A 22750-nucleotide genomic window follows, 5' to 3' on the forward strand; every position below is an offset into this window, starting at 1 on the left:
GCCACTTGTTCAACTAAATTCTTACTATAAAATATTTGTATAAATAGTATGGCATTGACACATGGATGGATTAAAAAATGGAAAAAAGCCTAGAATCAGACCCATTTTTACAGGGAAACTTGGTATGTGACAGAAGTGGAACGAAACTCAGTGGGGAAAGGATCAACAGATTGTATGCAGGAAATTGATTCTCATTTGGAAGAAGAGTAAAATTATCCTATCCTCGCCCCATACACAGAAATAAATTCCAGATGGATTAAGACTTAAGTGTGAAAATCAAAACCTTAATAATTTTAGAAAAAAGCTTGTAATATCGCCATAAGAAAGGATTTCTTAGAAATGGCAAAAAATGAAACCAGTAGTATAAAAATCAATAAATTTGACATTGATTTTTAACATGTCAAACTTTAATGAATATTTTTAAAATCATAAAGTGAGGGTAAAAATAACTACAGCCTGGGAGAAGGTATTGCCATAAATATAAACAACAAAGAGTTCGTGTCCGATGTATATATAAGTAACATCTACAAATTAATAGGAAAAAGGCAAACAAACAAACAGAAAGCTGAAGAAAGAATATGAATAGGCAATTCTTAGAAAAGAAAAACAATCAAAAGCCAATAAATATATTTAACTTCACTAGTAAATGGGAAATGCAAATCTTATAAGGATGTAACATTTCACACAGTGTCAAAACTAAAAGTTCAGATAACACCATGTGTGATTTGAATATAAGGAAATGAAAACCTTATACATCACTGATGAGAGTGTAAATTTGGCACAACCTCTCTGAAGAGCAATTTGGTAACATCTAGTAAAGTTTAAAATACATATATCCCACATCCAGCACAGGCTTTTTTAGAAATATACCCTATAGACACTTTCACACATGTGTATTAGAAAAATGTGTGCAAGGATTTTCATCACAGTATTGGTTTTGGTGGCGTAGATGTGGAAAAACCTAATGTCCATCAGTAGCGGTATGGATAAATAAGTTAATTTATTCATACAATGAATATTGATTAGACAATTCATATTGGTTAAAATGAATGAATGAGGTCTGCTTGTACTTCATGATGGATAAATCCCAAAAAGTAAATTGCAAAAGTATATAAGCTATAATGACACATAAAATTTAGAAGTAATACTTACTATGAATGGATACATATATATATAATATAAAAGGGCCACTTATAAACTGCAGGATAATAGTCTCCTTTGGGGAAGGAGCAAGGGAAAAGGATGTTGGGAGAAGGCTTTAGATGTGTCTGTTACATTCTACTTCCTTTGGGAGATAGCTAAAACAAATAAAGCAAAATGCTAGCATCTGTTATATTGTGTGTATACATGGAGGGGGTGGGGGTGATGGTAAGGTACATGGCTGTCCTTTTATTTTCTGGATGTTTCTGTATGTTTCAAATATTTCATGTTTTTTTTAAAGAAAAATACTGTACATAGAAATTACAAGTATCACTTGTCACAAATAGTCTTTTTCTCTCTCCCTCTCTCTACCATTCGCTTCCTCTTCTCCCGTCCCCTCCCCCTTCCTCTCTCTCTCCATATATATATATATCCAAATCTCTCTCTACACACACACACACACACACACACATATAATCCAAACTTTAAGGTTCGTCTGTGTACCACTTAAATTTTATCGTATGCATCCTTTGGAAAACAGTGGTCTAAATTAGTAAGTACAGTTGGATGTCAATCCATCCACTTTTGCAGGCACCCCTCCCTGCCCCCCCCAACAAAGGGCTGCGAGTACAGCCCATCACCACCTTTCCCTGGTCTCTTCTCCCCATCATTATTGAAGGATGCCCAGGTGCCAAGGCCTCCTGCAGCCACAGCCTGTCATGTGGTCATATCCAAACCAATCTGGCAGGAAACTGTCCACTGTGCATAATGATGCATCAAGATGAGGCTAGGTAGAAATCTATATAGTATACTTTTAAGACAGCTTTCCATCAGAAAATAGTCTAAATAAAAAGTAATATGACTCATCTCATGGGAATAATGATTTACATGAAACAGATACATGAGGCATTATTCTAAATAAACAACCCATTGTTTAAAATAGTTATAACAAATTTCAATAAATATTTAAAAACAAAACCATATTTGGGATCTGTTTTTCAAAATCTCCATCAATTGCTATTTAACTTTGGGCTTACCTATCATGTGAATTCAGCACATTGTATATCTCTAAGAAGCAGTATTGTGTAGTGGTACAACACACACTCTGGCCTGCTGAGTAATAACTATCACCTTGGGCAGTTTACTCCACCTTTCAGCACCTACCTTGGTGGCCTCATCTGTAAGATGGGAATGACAGTAGTCCTTTCCTTTTAGAGTCAGCGAGAAAATCAAATGCAAAGCACTGAAAATTGCCTAGTACCTACTGAGTGCTTTCTAAATGCTAGTTATTATTGTAACATAATACATGTTGGTTTGGATTCCTTTCCTGTCTTAAGAAACCATATTTCCTCTGATAAATTAAGAGCTTATTTAAACAGTTAATCAAAATCTTTGTAATTCACTATCTCTATTATTAAAATTTTTGCTTAGTCAATATTTGAAAAGGAAAATGACTTTTTACTTATAATACAATTTGTCCACTACCTCCTAGCAATACCACTGGGGATAAGAATGATATGAGTTGCATATGAAATAATTAGAGTATGCAAATTCATAGAGCCAGAAATTAGAAAATAGGTTACCAGGGGCAGGGATGGAGAATGAGGAGTTAATGCTTAACTGGTATAGAGTGTCTATTTGGGGTGCTAGAAATATTTTGGAAATGGATGGTGCTGATGGTAGTAAAACACTGTGAATGTAATTACACCACTGAATTGTATTCTTGAAAGTGGTTAAAGTGGGAAATTTTCATTTGTATTACCAGAATAAAAATTTTTTAGATGCATAGAATTCTACAATGCAGAGTGAACCCTAAAATGAAATGGACTAGAATCAATACTATATAGTCAATAATATAACAGTAATAATATTTTTTCATCCATTGTAACAAAGGTACCAGACTAAAATGAAATGTTAATAATAGGGAAAACTGTGGGGGAGAGGGTGGGAAAGGAGCTTACATGGAAACTCTGTTCTTTCTGCATGATTTTTCTCTGAACCTACAGCTGCTTTAATAAAAAATAAAATTTGAAAATAAAGAATGATCTGGGGATAGCGTGAATAAACTTGATTATTGTAAATATCGGTGTTTTCATACGTGTATTTGAGGTGATCACATCATTCTCTGATTAAATCTTTCACTGAGTCATTCTTTCTTGGATGGAATGCTATTTTTGGTAATAGATCATTATTCTCTCTCCTTCTCTGGGATTTTATCTCCCTGGCACACACTAAGGGCAAATGTGAAGTGCTCTTCTGATGCATTCTTCAGAAAATCAGAAACTGAAGTTGGTTTATATTAAACACAGTTGAAATTAGAAAAGAAGGATGCAGTGTCTGTGTTGGTAAGATTTTCTGCAGGGAAACAATTTCCCATTTTTATCACTTTCTGTCATTTTAATGGGGAAAACACCAAACTTTCAGTCAGAGTAAAAGACTTTCATCTCCTAGCTCAACTGATAATTCTTTTAATTCTCAATGTTCTTTTACGTTTATGACATAAATATTTCTTGACATTCAAAATAATGAATTTAATTATTTTTCCCCTTTAGTTTTCTATGTTTTAGATGGTATTTATCTATTTATTTATTTATGTTAAGATTTTAGGGTTTGTGATAAGAGGTAATTTTTTAAAATGTGACCTTTGGATATTACTACATATGGTCTTCCAAACATGTGACCAAATAAAAAGTTCTGAGACTAGTCGAGACTTGAGTTGCCTACTAGAGGAAACATGCCATTCCTATCTTAACAAGTTTGACCAGATAATACTTGTTGTTTTGTTTGAGCAGTTTGATAACACAATGGAAAAAAGAAGGGATTAAATTACCTTTTATCGGAAATGGTAGCTTTTTGGCCTTAAGTCTTTTGAATTCTCTTGTTAAAACTCCAGTGAAACAGAATAGAGTGGTTTTATACATATCTAAAGCCACATTAATTCCATCACAAAAGTTCTCAAAGTTCCTTGGAGGGAATTATATAAACACTTTTATGCTTATATAATGCCTGGATCACCTGGGGACTCCCAGCCCTTTGCAGTCAATATAAGATTAGTTCACATCCCCATGGAATACCAACATAGAACCCAATCTAAGCCATGGAAAGGAGATGTTATTTTCTGATGGTCTCCTGGGCTCTACACTTCTGCATCTGTTGATCCAAACTGAGCCTCTTCCATAATTTCTCAAACATAAACACACACACACACACACACAGAGCAAGTGAGTGAGAAAAGACGAGAGCGCTTATAGAAAAGTAGATTTTACATTTGGGGAAATGGCGCAGAAGACAGTTTCCATTGCATCAATACAAACAATTATAGACTCCCCTATTCTGGAAATGTCCCTGGACCACCTCCACTGCTGCAAAAATTTCACAGCCAAGTTCTAGCCCCATCTCACATTCAAATTGTAAACTCTTCTCACCCTCCTCCTTCCTCTACATTTTTATCTGCAAGAAGAATTCAAAATTCCTCTCTTTCTGTTTCAGAGCAGTTAAGCAATCTCTTTTTATTGCCTTAGCTACTCATCTTCTACCCCAAATGGCCTTTCAAATAAATTCCTAAACAGTTTCCTCCTGTTTTACGTTAGGTTCCCTACAAGCAGAAGAGCCTGATGTGGGGCAAGTGATTTCTCAGATGAAACACATAAGGGAATAAAGGATATGGGATAGGGCAGAAGAAGGAGCCCAGCCAAGATATCTCCAGTCGACGAGCTATTTAGAGCTTCAAAAGAGTGAATTACTCAAGCACTGCCCTCTTTCATAGGCAAGGGGTTCAGCTGTCATATACCCATCTCAGTCAGTCAGCAGCTACAGGCCACCACCACTCAGAGTTAAACAACCATGTTGAAGACATTGCCTGATTTCCTAGACCTCCTCAGTTCCAATCATCTTTGCCTCTATTTCTCCTCAGCCACTTAATCTTTCAACCATGAGCAGAACTATTTCATCAACGTGATTTCAAACTCTAAAATAGTTGTCTCGAAGCAGAGCCCCCTTCCTGCCCTCCTGTCCTTTCTCTTTCTCCTAGCAAACCCGCCTTCCTCTTCCCAATGACCTCTTATCCCTCTTCCTACTCTCTCTCCTCCCCTCAGGGCACTTACTTCTACAGCCAGTCTGGACAGCGTGGCCAGCCATTCCACTCATGCCCTCTTCATTCAAGCCATACTGCCCTCATCACTGCTGGTGGCGTTTCATCCTTGTGCCATTTTCACCTTCTTGGCCTGACAAATCCCCTTTCAAGAGCTGTCTTAAATGTCACAGCATGAGTGAAAATTTCTTCATCTCTCCTAACCAGAGTAAGCTGCCTGCAGTGGGGGCTTCTCATCAGCCACTTCACCTTTGTAATCACCTCTATTTCCTTTAGAGGAATGACCTCTTCCCCAATGGGTATATTCTTACAGTTCTGTCCTGCCTCTAGGCCCATCGGGCACATCCTTCATGGACTCAATCTGGAGCAAAGAAGGAAAGGTCCTAAAAGTACTGAATTCCAGGTCATCTCAGTAGCGCTATCAGCCTCTCTACCTCCAGAAATGCTTGGGTTCCTGCCCCATCCCAATGATTCTATGAATCCTCAACAGCCTCCCAATAAATTCCTTTTGCATAAGCCAGCCAAATGCAGTTTTTATTGCTCACAAGCACAGAATCCTCTTGTATTCCCATAGTGCCTTATTTATAGAAACTTCCACACGGCATTGTAAACGTCTGTGAACTTGCCTATCTCCACTGCCAGGCCAAGCATTTTTTTGGTCTTTGTAATCACATCTAGCACTGTATCTAACATAAGTAGTGAATGTGTGATCAAGTGAATAAGAGAGAACAAGTTTTCCCTAGCCTTCCTCTTTCTTGTTAATATTTGAAACTAGAAGGGGGCCATTTTGGTTTAAAAGATTTGCTTCTAGCCATTATTGAACATAAGGATTCTACATGATTCAACAATGACACTTGGTATAGATTGAAGAATAGAGTTGATTACACAACTGTACAGTCTAAGGATCAGCAAGACAAGGTATAGTCCCTTAATTCTTCCATCACCCCACAGAAAAGTGAGCTGGGTCTAGGGATTACTGGACACTCAGGAGGTTTACTTGCTATGCCACCTGAGTGCAATCATGAGAAGGTGGCCTTGTCAGAGGTGGGCTAGTTGACCATTCACTAACCTGAGGAAGTCAATTGTCCTGCACCTGGAGATTTTAGGTGCCCTGGAGAATAACAGTCTCTCCTACATTTAGAAGGTGACCACTGATCCTATGAGAAGTAGAGTCTGGTGCATCCCCTCCCACTGAAAGAAGAGGCAACCAGTCCATGCAAGCCAGAATGAACATTCCAGTTAGATATGGAATAATGATAATAAGAATAAGGAAGTCACAGAATGTCAAGAACTCTCTGCAAATTATGAATAGCACTCCGACAAGCATCAACATATGACTTCACCTAGTTGGAACTCTTTCCATACTTTCTGCCATTTTAAATAACACTCTAGCACATCTACTTTGCTTTCTTCTATTTCGGAGGCTCAGCCCCAATACTTTTTCATAGACTGGCTAGGGTCCCCATTAGCACAGAATGGGCATCCAAAAAGTGGGCATTCAAAGGACTCCAGACTCATGAAGGCAAGTCAGGAATGGTCTCCTCAAATCATTTCCTGGCCACACTTTCCCCAAATTTAGAAAGTGTTAAACTAGAAGATGGAAATAAAGCATCAAGATCTGATCATTGAGCACTCTTATAAAAAAAGAAATCTGTATTCAGTACATTTGGAAAGACAAAAAAGAATTGACAAAAAAATCAAAGCAATAGGTAGAAATCTGTAGCCATAAATCATCTCTTATATGTACATGCAAGCAGGGTCAACCTTTGAAAATCTATCCTGGTTCTCTGAAAGCATGTTAATAGGAACAATTGTTGTTCCAATCACAGACTAGTAAATTTTTCCCATTATTCTTTCCCCCCTTTAATCGTGAGTATAGATGACATAATTCAAAGCAGAAATTAGATGCCAAAATTGTCAGGGGTTACTAAATTGATAGGATAACTTAGATCACTCAGAATACTTGAAAATTGGATTTTTAGGGTATGTTTTTTATTTATTAGAAGAGTTGTGGATTTACACAACAATCACACATAAAATACAGGACTCCCATATAAGATCCTATTATTAACATCTTGGATTGATGTGACACATTTATTACAATTGGTGATAGCACATTTTTATAACTGTACTATTACAGTTAGAATCCATGGTTTAATTTGGGTTCAATATTTGTGATCCATGTTATTTTTTAATTCTTATTTTGTTGCCACACAAACAATCTAACATTCCCCCCCCCCCCCTTTTTTTTTATAACATGGGCAGGCACCGGAAATCGAAGCCGGGTCCTCTGGCATCACAGGCAAGCATTCTTGCCTGCTGAGCCACTGTGGCCCGCCCTAACATTTCCCCTTTTAATCACATTCAGATATATATTTCAGAGTCATTAATTCCATTCATAATATTGTACTAACATCACCACCATTCATTACCAAAAATCTCCATCATTCCAATAGGAACCCTGTAGCCTTGACTTTCCGTTCCCTATCCTCACCCCTGGTAACTTATATTTTAGACTATAACTCTGCGTTTGCTTATTCTAATTATTTCAAATCACTGAGATCATACTGCAATTGGCTTTTAATTTATTGGGTTTTTTTAATTTAATAAAGAAAGTGGACAACTCTGATAGTTTGGCAGGAAGAAGAAAAACTAGGGCCACTTAAAGTTATTTAGGATCTTGTTAATGAGGCATTAGATGCCCAAATGCCTCTCCTTTGAAATGATACGATGCTTGGCTCCCCTACTCAGAGATTTCACTGGGGAAAGCTGGTTGGAGGAAGAGCCAGCCTTAGAAACCTGGAAGGCACAGGGATGTTGTGGGAGATTGGGGCAGGGTGGGAGGTTCTCAGGCTGACTCTTCCTCCAATCAGCTTTTTCCATCTGTAAACTGCTGGTAATGTTTTGAAAATTGTGAAGCATTATATAAATGTTTGAGAAATACCATTGTTATAGCAAGTAAAACTCTGTTTTTTGTTTGTTTGTTTGCTTGTTTCCTTTAAATTTTATTAAACTGACTCTGAGCCTTCATCCCACAAGACAAGTTATTATTGGCATGTTCTCTGGGTACAAATAAGGTCTTGGAAAGGTTCTGGGGGAGGGAGAGGGAGTTAGGGGCAGAGTGAAATTTTCAGGGACGACCCTCCACTCCACCCCCCTTCAACCCTAGGTACACTGGCCCTCTCTGGGATGCCCATTGCCCATGTCCTTATCTTCTCTTGAAATCTGATGGCTCCGAGACTGATGGACCACATTTATAAAAAGGAGTCATTTGCTACCCAACCTTGAAAGCCAGGGCTGAGAGCGCGGTGCCTAAAATCCTGCCATTGGGTGCACCAGGTAATCCCTTTGCTCCAAGGATTTACTTCCTGCTTTTTGCTTGCAGAACCTTGTAGAACCGGCTAACTTGTATCCCTTTTATAGGCTGGGTACATCATCTTTTCCTTCTATGCTTAGAGCTATCCTTCTGCCTCTTCTTCCCTCCAGATTTTTTTTTGTAAAAGATAGGAAGAAGGTACTTTGAGGTAGCTTCTACCTTCTGACCTACTGAAGTCCCTAAAGGACAAGGTATACTTCTTGAAATGCAGAGGTAAAAGAAAGTTGGATAGAACAAAACTAAAAAGAATATGACAAGTCATTATGCCAATACATTATTTTAAATATATGAAACATGGAAGTAAGTTGTTCTTTTTATCTTCCCTTGTTTGTCCGTTTACAGTGAAAACACAAGCAAAGAAAAATTTCACAGATGAAGGAGATGAGCTATTTAAGATGGGCATCAAGATTCTCCAGCAGTCTAAAAGCCAAAAACAAAAGGCAGAGTAAGTCTTTAACCAATCACCTTAGACAAGTTAAAAAAAAAAAAAGGCAATCCAAAATTTAGTTTATCATTAACAGCTCATTTAGGTAACATTTTTCCCATAAGCTTTTGTTTTTAAAAGAATCAAAGGGTATTTAAAGAATCCTACAAATTATCTAGCCTAAACAAACAGAAAACTGCATGTGAAATCATGATCCCTGCCCATTAAGTGAAATGGAGAATTAAGGCACTGATCTGACAATTCAAACAAAGATATTGTTTTAGTTTTTATTTATTAGGTATTTCACATGAACAAAATATGTATTATCTGAATTAGAGAGTGATTGTTTTAGATTGCTTTTTTATTTTTTGCCTACCTGAGCATTTGTACAATGTTGTATAGTTTTCAAAGGACTTTCATATATGTGATTCCATTTTATTCCCAGGACAGTCTTAGAAGGTAAGCAGAGACTCATCTTTTCACTTTAAGAAATTGAGAACAGAGATTCAAAGATATTACAGTGAGGGGACCACAGAAACACAGCTGGTAGGTCACTAATGGCCACATGCCCTTACACCAAGGCTAGGGTTTTCTTTCCATGTGTCTATCTTGGGGGAAGGGGAACAGAAATATCTTTTTTCCCCAAGTGAGGAGCACAACTTGAGGGACTCTCTCAAGTCTCTAGTTAATGCCCTGGAATTAAATCCTAACCCTACCATATTCTAGCTGTGTAATCTTGGACAAGTTACTCAACCTCGTTGAACTATGGGTAATATAAATAAAGCTCTTAGCACAGTGCCTGACACACAGTAACTTGAATTAAAGTGCTTATTTGTACTGCAAAGTGTACGGTGTAGGAAGAAGAAAGCAAGAGTATCTTGAACCCTTGCTTTAATAGAAGCAATGGACCCTGCACACCCAACAAGAAGACATTCCTGGTTTCCTCACAGAACAGGCACATCAGTCTCAGAGAAGCATCTGGCACTGTGGTAGCTGGCTCTGGACAGCAGCGGACCAGTCCATGAATTCCTTCTTAAAATCTGAAGCCTTCAAGAACAGCATGAGGGTATAGAGGATGAGGAGGTACTTAGCATATGACCCTGGTTGCAACAATGTCAACAACTTCCATTTATCGAACATCTACCTTGGGCTTTGCTGTTGTAGGCATGTGCGCTGGTTTGAAATGATGTATGTCCCCTAGAAAAGCCATGTTTTAATCCTAATCCCATTTTGTAAAGGCAGCTGTTTCTTCTAATCCCTATTCAGTATTGAATATTTGAAACTGTAATCAGATCATCTCCATGGAGATTTGATTTAATAAAGAGTGGTTGTTTAACTGGATTAGGTGGAGGCATGTCTCCATTCATTTAGGTGGATCTTGATTAGTTTACTGGAATCATATAAAAGAGAATGACAACAGAGAAAGCCAGGAGATTCAGAGAGAGCAGAGCAGAACGACATAGCCACGAGAAACAGAGTCCACCAGCTAGTGACCTTTGGAGATGAGGAAGGAAAATGCCTACTGGGGAGCTTCATGAAACAGGAAGCCAGGAGAAGAAGCTAGCAGATGGCACCATGTTCAACATGTGCCCTTCCAGATGAGAGAGGAACGCTGACCATGTTCACCATGTGCCTTTCCAGATGAGAGAGAAACTCTGTGTTCACCATGTGCCCTTCCACTTGAGAAAGAAACTCTGAATGTCATGGCCTTCTTGAACCAAGGTATCTTTCCCTGGATACCTTAGATTGAATATTCTTATAGACTTGCTTTAATTGGAACATTTTCTCAGCCTTAGAACTGTAAACTAGCAACTTATTAAATTCCCCTTTTTAAAAGCCATTCTGTTTCTGGTATACTACATTCCAGCAGCTAGCAAACTAGAACAGCATGTTACCTGTGTAATATTATTCATTGCTCACACTGATACTGTGAGACATAGATTTCACCCCCAAATCATGGAGTAGGAAATGGAAGGTCAAAAAGATTCTGTAATTTTTCCAAAGTGACAAAACAAAGGAAATGAAGAAGCAAAGATTCAAATCTAGACATTTTAGTTCCATGAACTTGGCTATTTCCACTAAATTGCATGGAAAACTGAGTTGGGGAGCAAGTAGTACCAACCAATTCCTCTTGGGTCTCTCTGTAAGTGAAGGTGAATTATAAGTGCCTTATAAGAGTGAAGAAAAAGCAACCCTAGGACAGCAGGGACCCCATGCTGAGCATTCCTGGGGGCCAACACTATGAGGATAGGGTTAGGTCAGACCTTCTGACTCCAATCCAGCCTGTCAGGGAGGTCAGCTCACTAAGGCACCAACTGAGTTGATGAGTAAGAATAGGAATTCTCAACCCAGTCTAGCTAGATGGGAGAACACAGGAGAAGGGGGCCATCTCTGAGATTTAGACTAGCTCTGTCTATAGCAGGTATTCGAGGAGATGAGGGGCCCACCGGGAATGTCCCATCAGGTGGATTCACCCTGATGGGTGAGATCACTCTTAGTAGGTCCCAGTAACTATCCACTTAATCTTGAAAGGATACTTCCTATTTGACTTCAAGAATGGGGAGAACACCCATTCCTGGTAGCAGACCATCCAGCAATGTGGGAACCCTGATGCCTACCTGGGTGTCTTTCAGCCTCAGGCTACTCTTGCCAAGCTTGTCACGTTCCTGTCGTTGTCCAAGGCTGGGAGAAGAGCGGCTTGTTTTCTCAGCAGAGCAGATCCCTCAGAGGGTACATAACAGAGTCTTCTAACCCTTCTGAGTGCACAGCAGTGGAGAACTGAGATGGAATCTGCTCATAGCAGAAGATCTCAGAAGTTTGTAGGAAAACTGGTTGAAGCCCCTTGCATTATCAGGATGGTCTTTTCTCGCCTTAAGCCAGTCACGTGAATGATATATAAAGTTCATGGTCAGGGAGAGAAAAGTGAATGTACACCCTACCGACAAAAGAGGAATCATTTCACTCTCATCCATTCCTCCATCCTATCCCTTACTTACTTTACCACTCTCAAAGGTGCAGTGGCATTGAGAGCAGTGATATTAGTCCTCTTGCTACCCCCTCCAGCATCCATGTTTCAGGCCAACTCATTCATTCATTCATTTAGCCTCTTCTTATGTATAAGTGAGGAAAATTGTGGAACAAGTCAGTGCTTTTAAAAGTAAAACTGGTATGCACACATGTGTCAAGGAAACATAAACTTGTCTGCAGGAGTCAGGAAGCTTCAATGACAGCCAAGGTTGATCCTTCATTAGCATCTCTCCCCACAGGCAAAGAAGTTTTGAAGATAAGTTGCTGCCCATATCAACTTTCTGGTGGGCCCTGGGGTAGTATTTAGCCCAACCCACTTTGGCATCCAATTCCATATTCTTTAGCAATTTTCGAGATACCTAAAACTTTCTTGTTGGGATCTTTCTCTGTCCATTTTCTCCTATATTTCCTCTCTTGGGGACTATAGCACAGATCTTAATCCTACAACTAACTCCATTATGGGGTCCTGCTCATAGTATCCCTTATATCACCTGGGTTTGCCCTGACAGGGGACCAAGGTGCCAACCTTTACTTGGAATCAAAGACACTGAGAAAGGTTTTGCAGCCTGTACCTGTACCCTGGGACCACAGGCCCCTGCATCCCACTCAGGTTTCTGTGCCTTGGTCCTGGTTGTTATCTTTTTGTCCCAGAAGGCTATGTGGCTACAGCAGCAAGGCATGTGACAGAGGGCTCAAGGGCACCTTTACCCTGTGATCACTTACATTTCTAGATGCCTACCCGTAGATGCCAGACATTTGCCTTCATTGACCTTTGAGAACTTCTAACTTATCATTTGCCTTCTAACCCCCAGAAATTAAGCTTGCTTTGGCCATGGTTAATTTCTTGCTTGACCACCTGGTGTCTAGTTCAATATCTTTTTATTCGACTAGATCAATGACCACCAGCTCTGCCATCCAGGACCCTAATGTCTACCTATATGTGACTCAATCTAAGGCTCTTCTTGTCCAGCTTATTCTGCTCCAGTCTTTGCCTAAGAGGAATTTATTTTAGCTTCAGTATGGATAGGAGAGTGTACATAAAGCTCAATCTCCTGACCCTTCTGAGTTGGTAGCAATGATAGATTTGTGTGGCTTTTCCTGTATTTGAGTCAAGGTCATAAGTGGAGGTTAATGCTTTCTGGTCTTGCTGAAACCAAAAAGGAGGTTAGAAGAGTAAAAATAAATCCTCAGAGTACTCTGTCTCTGACACATATTTTGACCTTGCAAGGCTCTTCATCATTACTTGTTATACAGATTGTGTCCCTGATGATTTCTGACCGGGAATCAGAAAATGGAGCGTAAATCAATCCTATGGCATCTCTCTTAGTGGTCAAAATGCTAAAACAAGTGGCATTAAATGGGCTGGCTTAACAGAAGGGATTAATTGGCTTGTGGTCTCAGAGGTTAGAAGACTTGCTTCCTCCCAGGGGAGTATCTTCATCCTGTCTGAAAATTTCTGGGGTTCCTTGGCTTTTCCATCACATGACAATGCACATGCTGGTAATGTCTCCTTTCTCTTCTGGGTTTTGTTGACTTCCAGCTTCTGGCTACTCCCTGGGGCTTCATTTTCCACATCCAATTTTGTTTACTTTTGAGGACTTCAGTCATTTTGGATTAAATCCCACCCTCCTTCAGTTTGGGCAAAACTGAACTATTAACAGCTTCAGAAGTCCTATTTACAAACAGGTGCACACTCGCAGGATGAGGAGTTGGGGCCTGAACATGCCTTTTCGAGGGGCATGATTCAATCTGTAATAGCATCCATATTTGTAATCATTTAATTTTCACGCCATTTACCACCTAATTGCTGGAGAATTATTGCCATGCTATAAAACTAGCATCTATATGATGGTCATTATAATAATAATAGCTAGACATATTGAGTGCTTACCAGCTACTATGCCAAACACCTCACATGGATCACCTCATTTCATCTTCACAGCAACCCTATGAGATAGGGACTATTTATCCTTCTTTTATAGATGAGAGAGGTACAGAGAAGTTAAGAAACTTGCTTGAAGCTTCTAGACTAATAAGTGGTGGAGCCAGTATTTGAACCCAGGCAGTTAGATTCCAGAGTCCTAGTCATTAAGATTTTCTTTGATTGTTGTTTTTTTCAGTCTGGCTTTGCTGTGTTGAAGAATATATTCTGTTTTAGAAAATTATTTTGAAATATGAAGGGACTCGTTCTCATGATAGCAACTTCCTAGATGTGACATTCCAATTCTGATTATTATTGTTATATATTTCAGACTTCATTTTATAAAACTTTTAGATAAATAAATATTCATAAACAATAAGGGTGGCTATGGGAGAGTTCACTATTTCAAGACAAGTGCCTCAATTTTTCATTTCACCTGGTGTAGAAGCTTGAAACATAATGTAACTTATGTGTTTCTCCTTTTTAATAGCTTCATTATTTATCAGATATATTTGAAATTATTATCTTAGATGGACCTAGGGATGAAAAACTTGACTGTAATGGATGTCAGCTAAACCATATTATTGCAATACCAACTGGTTCCTACTGGTTAGAAAGTGGTGTGAGGGAGGGAGCAGAAAATTTCATTTTTGAAAATCAAACTTCCAACTTCATATTCTTGAAACAGAGCCTACTTACTATTTGCCAAAGCAGCTGACATGCGAAATTTGAAAGCTATGGAGAAAATGGCTGATGCTTTGCTATTTGGAAATTTTGGCATGCAAAACATAACAGCAGCAACCCAATTATATGAGTTCTTGGCTAAAGAAGGATCATGCAAAGCCCAAAACGTGAGTTTTGAAAGAAAATGAAACCTTAAATAGTTACGTCCTGAAATAACTATAGACACCATGAGAAAGGAGCTGAAGCATAGTATTCCCACTCCAGTGAATTAGCCAGGCCCCGGAGAGTTACCGTATTGCACTAAAATAGTGTGCAGCTGGAGACCATAGTGAATTCCAGCCCCAATGTGTGACTTGCAGGATTGGAAAAGAACTGATATCTAATCCACCTTCCTATCACCCACATCCCTGTGTATACTTTGAGATAATTTTGGGGCCCCTGAGCCCCTAATATAGTAAAATTTTAAATAGAATGTGTTCATCCATACAAAAAAAAAATAGAACTAAATCTGTTGTGTTAGGGTGATGTGTTTGCCTGATTTTTACATCTCAAATATTTTATGAACTAAATATATTTTCTTTTCTATTTTAATATGTGCATTTCATTTGATTATGAGAATAACAGCTATTTCATAGTAAAACTGGAAGACAAACTAAAAAAGTGGCCCTCCTCCAGCCAATCACTCTTACTCAACCACTGTTAGGGCTGCATTTGTTTGGGGTTTGCTGCTTCCTCTGTGCAGCAATCTTCCCAAACGGTCTTATCACAATGCAGGTGCACATATCATTTTGCTTCTAGCTGTTTTCACTTAATGGCCTAGCAAAAGCATCTTTTCATGTTGCTATAGTCTTTTTAATGAAAACAGTTTTTTTCGGATTACAAAAGAAATTCAGGCTCTTACAGAAATAGTCTGGTACTTCAGAAAAGTATGAAGAGGAAAGGAAAGGTCATCTAAAAGTTTTTGAATCAGAGACCATTTTTGCTATCATCCAATTAAGTGCAGATATCAGGCTTTGGAGTCAGAGGCACCTACGTTTGCTGCTTGTTTATTGGAGAAGCTACTTAACATAAACTTTTCCTCTTTTTCTGCATGAGAGTTTGACCTTTGGTTTATTTTCTAGTTCTGGTAGTCTGAAAAGAGTAAAATGTCAAATGTGTTTCTAACTAACATTTCTATTGTAAAAATGGTTAACAGTCTTTGGACTGGGAGAAACCCTGATGAACTGTAAATACCTGGTGGTGAGTCTTAGAGGGATCCTGGACACCATGCTTAGGTGTAGCTCCCACACCTTGCATCTGAGCTGTCATCTGAGGGACCAGAGAAGGTGGTTCCTGCAGGACCAGGTGAACTGCTCCCAGGGCTCCCACAGACAGGAACGCCTGAGGCTGCCCTGCTGGGAAACTCTTGTTCCTAACACTAATTTTGCCTGAATACATGGGTGGCAAATGTAGCCTATGTGAGTCTTGAGTCTGTATATTTAATTTTACCTAAGAAGGCCCCTGATGAGTGAGGAAACTTCTCTATTTTCATCTGTGAAGCTAAGATAAGAAGTACTGGGTAGTATGTCTGCCTGTTCACCATTGAATTGCTAACATTTAGCACAGTGCCTAGGACAAGAACAATAAGTTGAGTGCTGAATTAATTCATTAACTATGAAAAAATTGATATGGTTTTGTAAGGATTAAAATAATATGTGAAGGTACTTAGCTCCATACCTGGAACATGGCAATAATTCATTATAAAGAAAGGATATAAATATCATGACTACTCCTGCTATTATTCTTCTAGAACTTCTCCTACGAGGTCATGCTTTAATTACAGTTTCCTACCCTGCTGTTTATTCAATTAGCAATATCATAGACACCTTTCCACTTAAATATATACAGATCAATATATATATATTTATATATATGTATATTTAAAATATATACAGATTTTAAATATCCATAGAAACGTTCATCTAAATTGTCAAATATTTATTGTTTTTACCCCAGAGAATTGTTTTTTGCAATTACATATGAAACAATTCAATGGATTTGTAAATGCTATAAGAAAATATGAGAGTTGTCGAATCTTTGCTTCCCATGTTTGGTTAATCAACTATAAAAAGTCTCAAGGCACACCAAATATTACCATCACTTCCACCACTAAAAATGACATCATCTAATTCCTTTCCAAACTAGTGAGCATGTGCTTTATTTTTTGATGGTTGAATTAATAATTAATTACTTCTGTCAACACTGTTTCTTGGGCACTAACAATGGGCCAAAATAATCTAGGTCAATGGGGAGAAGATAGTAGATCAAAGTCCTTATGAGTCAAACTGAAATATAAAAAAGTAATTGCTGCATGATTTAGTGGTATTATAGTTAAGGTCTATATAAAGTGCTTTAGGCCCAGAAGAGCGCCTGCCTGGCTCTGTCTGGGGCAGGTGGAGAAAGCTTCAAGGAAGAAATGACATTTGTACTTAGTCCAGAATTTTGGATAAAACCACAAATATTTACTTGTCTGAGTTAAAATAAAGCATCTGATTCAAGGCCAAAATATTACTTCCAAAAAAGAAATTCCAAATTAGCACAAGTGGTGCATAAAATATGTGGATTTTAGACCTCAGCTCAGTCTTCTTCCACATCCTCCAGTTAATGAGGTTCCCTTGCATGACTACAGACCACCCTCATTGCTTGCTGCCGGATGTAAGGAGATTTAGATGGGAGAATGTGAGATAGACTGAGTGCTAACCCAATACCAGGAAGTACATAATAAATGACCATGTGTTAGCAAAGCCATTTTGTCAAGAAAGTCAGGCGTTGCTGGACCAGTGTGTGAAGAATGTACAGTCACAGATTTTAGGATGCTATAGTATGATAGTAAAGCAGGGGTTCCAGAACCAGGTTTTTCCATGTGTGAATCCAGATTCTACAACCTAATGGTTCTTCCAGCTTTTGTTCATTCTTTGGTGTCCATGAAAATGCTACTTTTCCACACCTCAGGTTTCCAAACCTGAAAAGGGAATTGACAGTAATACTCACTATTTCACAAGGTTGCTGTAAGAACTAAATAATATCTGCAGGAGCCCTCAGCCAGTGTTAAGAGTCTTTTAATTAATGACTAATGCTGTAGGACAGTTTTATTCACAGCAGCTTTGTCATTGGAATCAATTGGTCCTGACTTTACATCTCAGCTTTAACACTGGCTTGTTTGATCTGCCCTCTCTGAGTCTCAATTTCCTCATCTGTAAAATAGGGATAATATCTGCCTAGTAAATGTATGTGGTTGCTCTCAAAGAGGACCAGAAGACAAAAGGTAGATAGGAGCAAACATTACCCAAAAAAGCTGATGTTGCCTGGCATACAAAATTCAACCATTTTATAATTAAGATATTGACATACAAAAATATTTGTTTTTTAAAAAATATCTCTGCCCTAAACCTCTCTTAAGCCCACCCCTGCCATCCTGCAATCCAGATTCCTCACTCATCACCTCCAGAATTCCTGATGACACTCAGAAGACCACTGCTCTAGGTCTACAGCTGGGTTCTATTCTGGTATTTTTAATATCACCCATGCCATTTACTAATGGAAAAATTGTTTACTCCTTCAGTTGAATTATTTCCTTGCACAAAGAATGTGTTAAAGAGATTCCAAGCTATCAACAATGTTTAGTTCAATGGCTGGTTCCCGGGACAAGGCCATAGCACATATTTATCTCAACTCTCTAATGGGCTGCCAGGAGACCACCTCTCTTCTCCAGCTGTTTGTGCCACCCTGATGCAGAAATACCTACTGCACTAGCTTAGAAATACTGCTTGGAATTGCAAAGACAATGTATTAACAGAAATGTGGCCAAAGAAGCTAGAAATAGGGACTGAGAAAGATAATGAGAAAGAAAGGGAGAAAGGAAAGCAGAGATAGAATCTGAGAACACCTATTTCTGGGGAAAAAGGGTAGAACAATCAGAAATACTGAAATATAACTAATGAGAGAAGCCTGGAGTGCCACACTAGAGAATGGAATTAACAAGGAAAAACAAACAAAGATATGAATTGCTATTAGAAAATGGCATTGAGAGTGTTAGGGCAAGAAATGCATTTTCAAGCTATATTCAAAGGGCAGCTGGCTGGAGGCAAGAGGCATGATTATTTCTTTTCATGTATCTCAAATGGTTCACCTCACAAAAATCCAAATAAGCCCAAAAAAATTCTGAAAGGGCAACAAAAGCAACTAAAGTTATCAACAAGGCCCTTTGAATCGATTTTCAAAGAATCTGTAACTTACGAATAATGAGATCTATTAATTAATGAAGCAGTCCTTGTGGAAAATAGTGGAAATTGAGGAAATTTCACACAAAACATGGCACTCCCTAGGGGATGTCCTGTAAGATATTGTAAGGTGGATAGTGGATAAATTAGGTATTTTTCACTCATCTGATTCTTGTTTAGGAGGCAGAAATTCAGAATTAGCAAGACTCACTCTTTTCTTGAGACCGATGAACTGTTTACAATAAATTAATTTTCAGTTAATCTGCTGCACAAGAAGGTAGGATTGAACTTCATTTGTTTTAAGAATTAAGAAATGGATCTTTCATTTCGTCTGGTGGTACTGCATTGTGGTACTACTTATGGCTACTCTTTTCCTTTTCTGCATACTTTTCTGTTTGTTCCTCTAAATTTTCCATTTATTGGTATGTATTACTTTTGATATCAGAAAAAAATTTATTTAACTTAGTTACTTGTACTTCCTTGGTTACACAGCTGTAGTAAATAGAAAAAAAATAGAGAAAAATTCATCTTTCTATGAATTATAGGAAAATCCATTCTATTATATAAAACTAATCATGATCAATATATAAAGGAGAAAGTTTCTAAGCGATTGCATGTTTTACCATATTTTATGATTCTAGAATACTTCTATCTCGGTGGCAAATATTCCACATATTCTTCATTTAGTTTAGATTGGAATTATAGGGGTGCTTCACAAAGAGACTATAGTTATTAGCGCTGTGCTATCATTGAAAAAAAATCATTTGTAATATCAACCTAATGATCAATTTGCTAATTTTAGGACTATCTGTGTAGAGCACTTCCTCTTGATGTTAATGCGCTCTGTATTAAGGGCACAGACGGTATTTGAGTTGTTTATAAGGGCTGATTCACACTTTTGTGTTTGTTATGTAATTTGAGCTTAAAGTGATCACAGATGCTTTCAATCTTTATTCAATAATTAACTTTTTTCTCCTTTAATAATAATTCCTTATATAAAGAATAAAAGAGGTATGCCAGTTTGAAAGTATTCTGTACCGCAGAAAAGCCATGTTTTAATCCTGAACCAGTCTTGTGGGAGCAGCTATTTCTTTTAATCCTGATTCAATACTATAAATTGGAAACTTTTGATAAGATTATCTCCACAGAGGTGAGGCAAGCCCAATTGTGGGTGTGACCTTTTGATTAGATGGAGATGTGACACCACCCATTCCAGACAGGTCTTAATTAGTTTACTGGAGTCCTTTAAAAGAGGAAACATTTTGGAGAGTCAGAAACGACAGAGCTAACAGAAACTTCAGAGCAGAGGTGACACAGATACCAACACTAGGAGAACAGAGACATGGATGTCTGGAGATGATTGGAGTCCCACAGATGTTACCATAAGATGTTAAGTAAGCCAGAAACTGGAGAGAGCCAAGGGAAGCCAAGAGATGAAAGCCAGCCCTGGAGAAGCAAAGTGAGGAACCCCCACAAGAACAGAAGTTGAAAGCAGTGGAGCCCAGGAACATGGACCAGCAGATGCCAGCCACATGACTTCCCAGATGACAGGAGTGTTCCTGACCCATTGGCCTTCCTTCAACTAAGGTATCTTTCTCTGGATGCCTTAGTTTGGACATTTTTATAGCCTTAGAACTGTAAAATTGTAACTTATTAAGTTCCCTTTATAAAAGCTGTTCTAATTCTGGTATATGGCATTCTGGCAGCTTGCAAACTAAGACAGGCAGAACATTTCATTTTTAAGTTATTACGGAACCTGAGTAATTTGCTTTGATGAATAATAAAACATCCCTTATACTTAACCTTTCCCATTAAAATCCCAGCTACTATGATACCTCTTTAGAAACCATGGCACCAGGGTTGAGTTCAGAATTAAGTCTTACAAACAAACCTAATTTGAAGAACTTGACCTTTAAAACTGACTGAAAGCATCTTTCTGACCCGTGCACTTCCCCAAAACAAACAAACAAGCAAACAAAAACAAACACACACAATTCAACAAATGGTGCTGCAATAACCAGATACTCACATGGAAAAAGAATGAAACATGACCCCCAACACACAACATACAAAAAAAAAATTTGACTGAAAGCATCATCGATGCCATCACTATTAGGTAACTCCTTTTTCAATTTACAGCATTTCTCTTTTCTGAATTAATATTTAATCATTCTATCATATATCTTGTTTCATCTCACCCTTATCATGGAAAAGACCTAAGATTAAAAATGGATTATTGTAAAGTTGTTAGGTGACAATGCCCAAGTGAAAAGGAAAGGGACAGTGCTGGCTATAATTAGCATATTTACTTCATGACAGCCCATAACATCTTTTGACTTCCTCTAATGCCCTACTAAGCTTTAAGCAGAGTAATAAACAAAATGGAAGTTGAGCCTTTTAAGGAATTAATTCAGAGTCAACCATTGTTATTTTTCTGATAAAAAGAGAAGAAGTCCTACGGGCTGATTATCCAAAGTTAGTAAAATCATGGTTTCAGTCTTCACTTCTAGAGTAAGCTTTATACAGAGGAAAGTTCTCTTCTTCAGTCACAGAATGGAAATTTACCCCTCAAACAATACATTTCACAAATTCATGACCTTAGAAATTTCTCTAGAAGGAGCAGGCCAAAAGCTGGCCCTGCATAAAATAACACATTTAGTGAAAGCATCCTAAAATACAAGCTTAACTGAATAGAACAGCATCTTTCCTTTCTTATATAAAGGTCAGTATATTTGTTTACTGTCAATGCTTCCACGTAACTAAACAGATTCTAAATTGAGCAGAAGAAAAATTTGCCAAGAGTTGCAAGAAAATAAAAATCTAATATTGGCTAGAGATATCCTTAAAGCAGCCAGTTTAGCCATTTAAAAAATAAATTACAGGGTTAGAGGAGTACAAGGATTTCAGACTCCTTCCATATGTAATAACAGTTTTTATGGTTAAATTTCCTCAAAGGAGAATCTTTGAGACTAATGAGGAATGGAAGAATTTAAAAGATACTTTTTAAATTTTGTGTTTATGGATTAAGTAATTGAACAATTTATACTCATAAGCAACATGTTAGAGCTGTTATGCTTTGGAGAACAGAAATCTGCAATTCTTTGCCCTTGAAATCATAATAAACATTTTGAGAAATTTCCATTTCTGTTTTGAGTGGATTATTAGACATTAATGTATCTAGATTTTAGGGAATGTGATGGTTTGGAGTTTTTATGGACTGCGGTAAAGATGACGTTCTTAAAGCTAATCCATTCCTGTGGGTGAGACCTTTTGATTAGGCTATTTCAGTTGAGGTATGCCCCAGGTGGGTCTTAATCCTCTCAGTGAAGTCCTTTATGAGAGATGAAATTCAGAGAAGCACACAGAAAAGCTGAGAGAAAAACCAGAGAAGGTGAGAGAGAAAGTCACAGAAGCTCAGAGAGAAAGCCACAGAAAACAGAGAGTAAACCAATGAAACCAGAAGCTGGGAGCAATGAAACCCGGAAGAGAAGAGAGAGATCAGCAGACCAGCCATATACTTTACCAAGTGACCAGTGAGTCTCAGACCACTGGTTGTTGGTCTTCAGGGAGAAACTGTCACTGGTTGATACTTCAATTTGAACATTTTCATAGCCTCAGAACTGTAAGCCATTTCTGGTATATCGCATTCTGGCAACTTTAACAAACTAAAAGAGGGAGGTTTTTAACAAAGTCTCATATGATGATTTCATGCACTAGATGAAAAAATAGAAATGTAGGTTTGATAATAATACATGAACAACCATGGCCAAAGAGTGTAGATTAATGGATTGATGTCATGGTGAAAGCAGGTCTCTAGCAGTACTCCATT

The 22750-nt window shown here is 38.1% G+C and overlaps 1 protein-coding gene across 6 annotated transcripts in view; it reads left to right on the top strand.

The window, feature by feature from the left end:
* Positions 1 to 22750, top strand: part of SEL1L2 (SEL1L2 adaptor subunit of SYVN1 ubiquitin ligase) — a 112309-nt gene that overhangs the window by 45691 nt on the left and 43868 nt on the right. For all 6 annotated transcript variants that reach the window (XM_077115125.1, XM_077115127.1, XM_077115137.1 and 3 more), the window contains 2 exons: positions 8949 to 9051; positions 14667 to 14829. In XM_077115125.1, coding sequence (XP_076971240.1) covers positions 8949 to 9051; positions 14667 to 14829 — 266 coding nt within the window. The remainder of the gene's footprint in view (positions 1 to 8948; positions 9052 to 14666; positions 14830 to 22750) is intronic.

Source organism: Tamandua tetradactyla, chromosome 1 (assembly GCF_023851605.1).
Source record: "Tamandua tetradactyla isolate mTamTet1 chromosome 1, mTamTet1.pri, whole genome shotgun sequence".
In the NCBI taxonomy this organism is placed as follows: domain Eukaryota; kingdom Metazoa; phylum Chordata; class Mammalia; order Pilosa; family Myrmecophagidae; genus Tamandua; species Tamandua tetradactyla.